The sequence below is a fragment of the Gavialis gangeticus genome, unplaced genomic scaffold (genome assembly GCF_001723915.1).
Source record: "Gavialis gangeticus isolate Ggan-Ray unplaced genomic scaffold, GavGan_comp1, whole genome shotgun sequence".
NCBI classification, from domain to species: domain Eukaryota; kingdom Metazoa; phylum Chordata; order Crocodylia; family Gavialidae; genus Gavialis; species Gavialis gangeticus.
Genome location: NW_017728997.1, coordinates 47,903,614 through 47,911,694, shown reverse-complemented (window position 1 = coordinate 47,911,694; position 8,081 = coordinate 47,903,614). Strand labels below are relative to the sequence as shown.

The 8,081-nt window shown below is 47.5% G+C and overlaps 2 protein-coding genes across 4 annotated transcripts in view; one reads left to right on the top strand and one right to left on the bottom strand.

Annotated features, from left to right (window-relative positions):
* TUBB4B (tubulin beta 4B class IVb) overlaps nucleotides 1-2,216 on the top strand; it is a 2,636-nt gene extending 420 nt beyond the window's left edge. The window contains exons 3-4 of the mRNA XM_019505167.1: nucleotides 73-183; nucleotides 985-2,216. Coding sequence (XP_019360712.1) covers nucleotides 73-183; nucleotides 985-2,045 — 1,172 coding nt within the window. The 3' untranslated portion in view covers nucleotides 2,046-2,216. The remainder of the gene's footprint in view (nucleotides 1-72; nucleotides 184-984) is intronic.
* FAM166A (family with sequence similarity 166 member A) overlaps nucleotides 2,131-8,081 on the bottom strand; it is a 78,890-nt gene continuing 72,939 nt past the window's right edge. For 2 of the 3 annotated variants that reach the window (XM_019505169.1, XM_019505168.1), the window contains exons 7-8: nucleotides 3,804-3,921; nucleotides 2,131-2,292 (exon numbers count right to left, since the gene is read on the bottom strand). In XM_019505169.1, coding sequence (XP_019360714.1) covers nucleotides 2,207-2,292; nucleotides 3,804-3,921 — 204 coding nt within the window. In that variant the 3' untranslated portion in view covers nucleotides 2,131-2,206. Of the gene's footprint in view, nucleotides 2,293-2,624; nucleotides 2,731-3,803; nucleotides 3,922-8,081 lie in introns of those variants that run through there. The other variant, XR_002095318.1, reaches the window with a different exon arrangement.

Sequence of the window (8,081 nt, the reverse complement as noted above, 5' to 3'; positions counted from 1 at the left end):
GCCCCCGCTCCTCCTACCCCCCCTGCCCGCCCGCCCCGACTTCCGGCCTCACTCTCCCTCCCTGTTTTCTAGGTGGCAAGTATGTTCCCCGTGCAGTGCTCGTGGACTTGGAGCCGGGCACCATGGACTCTGTGCGCTCTGGGCCTTTTGGGCAAATATTCCGGCCTGACAACTTTGTTTTCGGTGGGTGTCACAGGGTTTGTCTGGGATAGGGCAGGAAGTGGGGGGTGGTGCGGCACAGCGGGATAGCTTGCCTTGTCTGTGGTGAGCTTTATCCTGGCTGTAGGGCACTTCATTTGGAGCAGGATAAGTTTCACTTAAGGCTCAGCTCTGTTTGAAGTGGTCACAGGTGTTTTGGGTGGGACAGGGACAGGGAATGAATTCCTTGTCAACATGCTTACAATGTATCCAGATTCTGTTGCAGTGTAATCACTGCAACTTTGAGTTGACCCAAGGGGGCGTTGTGTGAACTTGGTAGTTGGTGTTCAACCTTCTGGCCCTTTAGAGGAATGGTAAGGGGTCACTACAGAAAGCCACGTGCTGTGTGCAAGTCCCATCGGTGATCTAGCATGCAGGGCCACAACTTGGCAACGGGAGAGCAGCATTTAATATATCTACTTCTCTCTCACCATTAAATGTCTGGACCCTGTGCGCCATATGTTGAGTACCACTGTTTTTAACAGATTTTTCATGTTGAATCCTCACATTATTTCTTGTAGAATAATCTGGAATTAGAACTTTTTTTTAAATTCATGAGCTGCTGTCTTTTTGCCAGACTTGGCTTCAGGTGCAGTCATTTCTTTTTAAATATTAATATTGAAACTTGTTCTTTACAAAGTAATTAAAGAATAATACTTCTTAAATATTCTCACACTACCGGGAAATTCATTCTCAAGCACTCCATTTTAAAAAAAAACAAAACCCCATCCAAACCCACAACATCAGCAGTGCCTGTAATGTAATGTAAAAATGGTTTTCTTCCAGGTCAGAGTGGAGCAGGAAACAACTGGGCAAAAGGCCACTACACTGAAGGTGCTGAACTGGTTGACTCTGTACTAGATGTTGTAAGAAAAGAGGCAGAAAGCTGTGACTGCCTACAGGGTTTTCAGCTTACACACTCCCTTGGTGGAGGCACTGGCTCTGGTATGGGCACCCTCTTAATCAGCAAGATCCGTGAAGAATATCCAGACAGGATCATGAACACTTTTAGTGTTGTACCTTCACCTAAAGTATCGGACACTGTAGTAGAGCCTTATAATGCCACACTTTCTGTACACCAGCTTGTAGAAAATACAGATGAAACCTATTGCATTGATAATGAAGCACTATATGACATCTGTTTCAGAACACTGAAGCTAACTACTCCAACATATGGTGATCTGAACCATTTGGTGTCAGCAACCATGAGTGGAGTGACCACTTGCCTACGTTTTCCAGGCCAGCTTAATGCTGACTTGCGTAAACTTGCAGTTAATATGGTTCCTTTCCCTCGTTTGCACTTCTTCATGCCTGGTTTTGCCCCACTCACCAGCCGTGGGAGCCAGCAGTATCGGGCTCTAACTGTGCCAGAACTCACACAGCAGATGTTTGATGCAAAGAACATGATGGCGGCATGTGACCCACGTCATGGCCGCTACCTCACTGTAGCTGCTGTTTTCAGAGGCCGCATGTCAATGAAAGAGGTGGATGAACAAATGCTTAATGTACAAAACAAGAACAGCAGCTACTTTGTTGAGTGGATTCCCAATAATGTTAAAACAGCTGTTTGTGACATCCCACCCCGTGGCCTGAAAATGTCTGCTACATTCATTGGTAACAGTACAGCTATCCAAGAATTATTTAAGCGTATTTCTGAGCAATTTACTGCTATGTTTCGCCGAAAGGCTTTCTTGCATTGGTATACTGGGGAGGGCATGGATGAGATGGAGTTCACTGAGGCTGAGAGCAATATGAATGACTTGGTATCTGAGTATCAGCAGTATCAGGATGCTACAGCGGAGGAAGAAGGGGAGTTTGAGGAAGAAGCTGAGGAAGAGGCAGCATAAAATTTATGCAGTAGCAATGTAGGAATTCCTGTATATTATGTCTAAAGCTGTATGAACTCTTTCCATTCAAAACTTTTTGTTTTTGTTTGTCTGTATTGTGAATCTTTTGCTGTTCCATGACAACTTCATGCCCACTGATGTACAGACAATTAAAGCATCTTTCAAAATGCATGAGCTTGTTGCTTTTGTTTCTGGTAAGCTTTTCGGGAACTGTTGCCAAAGGTCAGCATGTAGTTGTTTCTAATAGCTGGAAAATAAAATGCAGTAAAGTTAGCAAGTATTCATGCAAAAATTTTTGCATGGACAAACTTGTGGAACAGAACTAGACAACTAGTAAACTCAAAATATGTCTGCTTGCAAGGGAGGGATGGTGTGGCAAGATGGTGCTCTTCCTTGTCAAAGAGTCTGCTACCCTAGAAGTGATGAAAGGGATTGGGGAGGGGGTGCAGAAGAGTCTACATCTAGTTCAAAGACCTTACGACAAGGTTAGTGCATCCCTCCTCCAGCATCGCCTTGATGCTTCCTCTTAAACATTGGGGAAAATCATGCTCCTATATCTTCCCCATGGGGTGCTGAGCCTCTGGCTTCTGCCATGTATAATCTTCATGGCAAGGTCACTAACCAGTTGGCAGTGGGTGGGTGAGTGGAGGTAGTCAGGATTTTCACAGTGCCCTTCCATGGGATCCTGTATAGGATCCACTATACCAAAGAGGGGAGAGCAGGTGCTTTCCATGTTGGACACTGGGCCACCTTTGCCAGGAGGTACTGTGCATTTTAATGCTTCAGGGAGTGCTAATGATACCAGAACCCTGCAGGCTCAAAAGACCATATACTGTAGTAACCTGCAAGGCCCTAGGGAGGAGGTGGAGGGCCCTTCTGCCTTAACTATCATCTGGTGCAACAGTATCCCCACTCAGAAGCTAATTCACTTTCACTTCTCCAAAACACTGGAAGCTGGTCCCCAAGGAGTGGTGAGCACCTGCTATTGCTGAGCAGAAAATCCAGCTGCAGCTCAGTTCCCCTGACCTGAAGGTGGCCTCCACATCACTGAAGAGGAGCTACAGACTCCCAGGGAAAAATAAGTAGGTAGAAACAAGCAGGAGGAGGGCCTAGAACAAGAAGTCTTCTGGAACTGATATTCCCAGCCTGCTGCCTGTGGAGCACGCTGGGAGATGTTTCCACATTCTTGGCTGTGTGTTGGTGATTTCACTGGCCAACTGACTCTGCCCTTCCCATAGGGTGCGTGAATGCTCTCTTCCAGCATTTGGCTGGTTTGGAGAACAGCTGGACTTGACAAATACAGTCTTACCCACATCTACTTATTCAAAACACTGTTGCGATCTCCATCTCTCTGGCTTTTTGCTTTGACTACATCAATTCTTTCTGCATCCCTCTATTTCTGCTTTGCATCAAACACCATCTATTCATACTTGCTTTATTAGCCTAGCCCCATTCTGTTTATCATTTTTCATGGAATATTGGGAAGCTGACTCCTGATTTTTCAGCCAAGGATATAACAGGTAATAACTCATTTGCTGAATTTTCAAACACCTTAGTGCTTACTTCCACACTGCCTTTCAGGCATGGGAGGAGTTCTCCTTCAATATTTGCAATGCTAATGCCTTCCAATCTTTCTTTTTTTAGCAAGACCTGTAAAACTGACAATTACTGGGCAGTTGATCATCATCCTCTATTATGCCTCCTATGATTACCATGGCTATTACCATCAGTGATTCATGTCAAACCTGACAAACTTACTTGGTACAAAGCCAGTGTAGAAAGGTATCAATCCAGTGTTGGTGTAAATTCTTTTGTTAGGCCAGTATGTTTGTGGTAGTCTCTTATTAGATGCGCACATTGGGTTTCTTGCCATGTGCTGAAAGAATAAGTAATAGTTTATCTTAAAACTTAGTGTTATACAAACTTGTTTTATCACATTTGCACTCCTACCTATGACACTAATTTTGATGCAGGGCCAGATTCAGGGTTGAATGATAAAGCAAAACCCTAGGCTCACCACAACATATCTGAATTACAGTGATTTGCAGTCCCAGTTTGACCATGACAACAGTCCTGTGGTAGCTATGGGCCACAGCTGGGACTGGCAACAGTGCCACTTAAAGATACAGGTCTTGAAGGCAGGCTATGAGAGGGCTACAGATGCTAACTGGATCTTCAGTGCCCACAAGGTGATGACCACCTACCATAGGCAGTTCTCACATCCTCTTGGGGGGGGGGGGGTGACTCCACAGCAGCCCCTATTTGCCTGACACTGATGGTTGGGCCCAAGCTGACAATGACTCTGATGCCTCCATTGAGGCAGAGGGGGAAGACACCTCTCATCCAGGGACTCCAGTGGCACAAAAGTGAGCACAGGAGAAGCGGGAAAAACTTCATGGAGTCTCCATTCTTGTACAAGAACAAAGAACCGAAGTTTATCACTCCTCCCCATGGTAGAGCTCTGGTGAGACTCATCCATCCATCAGTGCCATCTCAGGATCCCATCCCCTTGATGTTACTAAAAATTCATTACCATTTGGCCTCTAGAGAGACAAGACTGCAGCTCATGTATGATCAGGGCCTGTTTTGCAAGCTTAGACTCAGAATTAAGATATGGGTACTATTCCTTTAATTATAACCACTCAATCAAAAAAAAAAAAAGAAAGAAAAAAATGCCATGAGACAAAGCTACAGTGTGACCCTTGAATGTCACACCCCAAAAGCAGAAGAACAGACATTTATTTCAATGCCCATCTAGCTATCCCACAAATGAGCACAGATTCTCATTAGCTTTTTAGGTCTTCTTGAATGTTTCTCATTTTCCCTCCAATCTATACCCTATGTTTATAGACAGCATATTCTAATAACTTTTCTAACCTGAGAGGGGCAAGAACCAGAGTCAGAGGCCCAGCTGCCCAGGACAAATTCTAGGGCCAGGGCCCCAGAGAGACTGACAACTGATGGGGCTGAAGCTGAGAGAGCTAGACCTGAATGTGGGCCAGGGCTGAAGGCTGACAGCCAGAGAAAAGGGAGGTGGAAATTGGGAAGCTTGAGGCTTCTTATAAAGGACTGAATGGTATCAAGTAAAACCTGCAAGGCATGGTCACAGCTGTAAGGGATGCTGGAGGCCATGAAAAGCCCATAAGGCAACAAGTACCCTGGGGCACATAGGGGCCAGGAGGGCCCATCTACTATGGACCAGGTCTGGGCTAGTGGGGTCCAGGAGGGGAGCAGTTGGTGAAGGAAGGACAAGGGTATGTTCTAGGACCCTTAGACAGCTCTTCTTTAACAATCTAATGATTACGTCAAGGCATGGTAGTTGAAAGTGAAAGAGAGGGTACCTAGAATCAGTAAAGCATCCCTGAGGCCTGGTCCTGATACAGGCAGTCACACAGCACCTAGCTGTATGTGCATGGAGGGATTTTGAGTGGAAGCCCACCACAGGGGCAGGGGTTAGGTGAACACTGGCAGGCCTGAGGGTGGAGGATGCAGCAATCAAAGTGAATGGCCTGTTCTGTTTCTGTTTGGGGTGGGGCCAACACTGGCTCCCAGGGTCCCCTGCTGTGTCTGTCCGTACCTAAGTATTTACCACCTCTGGGTACCCTGGATTCATGCCCCTTCTCCCCCTCCCACCCAAACTTTTCCAGAATATAGTGTGTAGATGGAGGGGGTAATTGAGATGAGGCATAAGGGGGCCAATTCACAACATCATTGTGAGAATTACTGCTCCTTCCATAGTGGCGCCCTTGGAATTCCCCGGCAATTAGAGGCACTTCATTACTGTGTGATGGTAATGAGTTAGTGCAGGGAGGGAGAGTCTAGAAGGCATCATTTCATTTACAAGCTTTCAGATCGCCTACCCCTCTGACTCTGAGATTCCTGCCTCAACAGCCCAGGGGACAGGGAAACACAAACAATGCACGTGCAGGCCATGTGCACAAACATTGCACCCAAGACCACAAGCATCCCAAACCCTCTTCCTGCTCTCCTTGACCCTTCCAGATGAAAGAAGCCATCTGCTAGTACACAGTGGCTGTGTCTACACAAGATGCTGGCTGCACAGTAGCTTGTTACTACTGCTCAGTAGCATCGCATGGCATGAAGCATGATGTAACGCTACTAAGCAGTAGTAATGAGCTACTGTGCAGTCAGCGTCCCCTAAAAGCTGTTCGGTGACACTACTGAGCAGTAACTCCAGTCACTGCTTACTGTGCAGTCCTTTAGTACTTGCGCCTCAGGCAGGAGAGACTCAACAGGCTGCTTTGGCTATCTTCAGTAGGCAAAGACCATTCTCTGTATCGCTTCATCACGTGGTCCACCTCCACAGCCCCTGGGCCACCAACACCTTGCTATTGTTTACCCTCTGTAACAATAGGCCAAAGCTTCTGTTACTTTAATAGGGAAAGCAACAAGTGAAATCTGAATTCCAAGGGGCCTGCTGAGCTACTGAGTAAGCAGCACAGCTATGCCAGGTCCAGCAGAGGAGCAGGAAGCTCACTGAGCTAAAGGGGGACACCCAGGCAGCAAGAAAGCTAAGAGGGGCCATGTGACCAGAAATGAGTAGCACTCATAAGCTCAGCCCTGAGCCAGGATAGGTGGTCTGGTCTTGATCCCCTGAAGGAGAGGAGCAATTGACAGCAGGGAAGCTGAAACCTAGAGAGGGGTTTGCAGTGAATAGAGACTGGTGGATTTAGGTTGGGATACAAGATTATGTTAAAGACTGGTGTGTTGATGTTAGTGTTTAAGTTTGACTGGAGGGCTGGATTGTGGCTGTAGGGAAGGATGAAGACCATAGCAGAGGGTGCCTGTTGGGGAACTCTACTATAGCAACCTAGCCTGGAGTCAGGGACCCAGAGAGCAGAGGACTAGAGATATGCAGGCCTCTTGGCTTTGGCCTAAGAAGCTGGAGCCCAGGAGAGGATGCCAAACAAATCAGGGCCAGGAGCCTGGATGCAGGTGGAGGCTGCAAAGGCTAAAGCCTCAGAAAGGCTAAAGACAGAATAGAACCAAGGGCCCAGAGACAGATTAAGGCTGAGAAAGCCCAGGGCCTGGTGGGCAGATAAATGAGAAATTAACCTAGACAGGATGAGGGGCTCAGGGAAGTAGACTGAACCTTGCCAGAGTCAAAGCCAAGGCTAGGGTAGGGGCCTGGTGAATTAACAGGCAGAAAGAGCTAGAGGGCCTGGAGCAACAAATCTGGAGTGACACCTACAAGGTGTGGGCTGGCTATGGGGGAGCCTGGAGGCTACAATTAAAGTGCTTAAGGCACAATTAAAGCCAAGAAGGCCATGATTAGTGCCCTAAAGTAATTAAGACCCTGGACCCTGATCCATTCACAGAGGGCCACCTGAGTGCCAGTAAAGCATGAATAGTGTGAACCAGAAGTAGAAAAAAATTGTTAGTGGACTGACAGTCTAGTGACAAGAAGGACCCAGGGCCTGGCCGAGTAAGTGAAATAAAACTACAGATGGCACCAGTAGGAGTACTCTAAGACTCTGAAGTAGCCTTCCTAAGTGCTAAAATATTTACATCTAGGTGTGGCAGGAAAGATAGCAAAAGGGGATACTCTGAAGAGCTGGACAGGGTTGCTTCGGCAACTACAGGGCACCATGTCCACCCTCAGGGCAGGTCCTGTCACATCCCAGTGTCCAATGTACCATCCTCCAACACCCCTCCCTGCAGGTCCCACATCACGGCCAACAGAGTAGCATGGTTTCCCTGAGCACTTCCTCATATGGATGCAGCAGCTTGAGGGATCCTCTCCCCAGCCTTCAATCTCCCACACTGAGCCAGTGCTACCAGCAGCAAAAACACTTGGGGCAAACGCTAGGCCACGGCTAATAGCAGCAAACCCCACTCAGGGCAGCAGCTGGTCCAGAGCTATTGTTAGCTGCTTGACTTGGGGCAGTAGCCTCATCAAGGCTGCTGGCACCAGCCACCCTTGGGGAGGTATCCTAGAGGCATAGGCAGAGGGAGGAAAAATTATTTGGCAGGGCTGAGCACATGTATGCATGTGTACCCCCCCCCCCCCCCCCC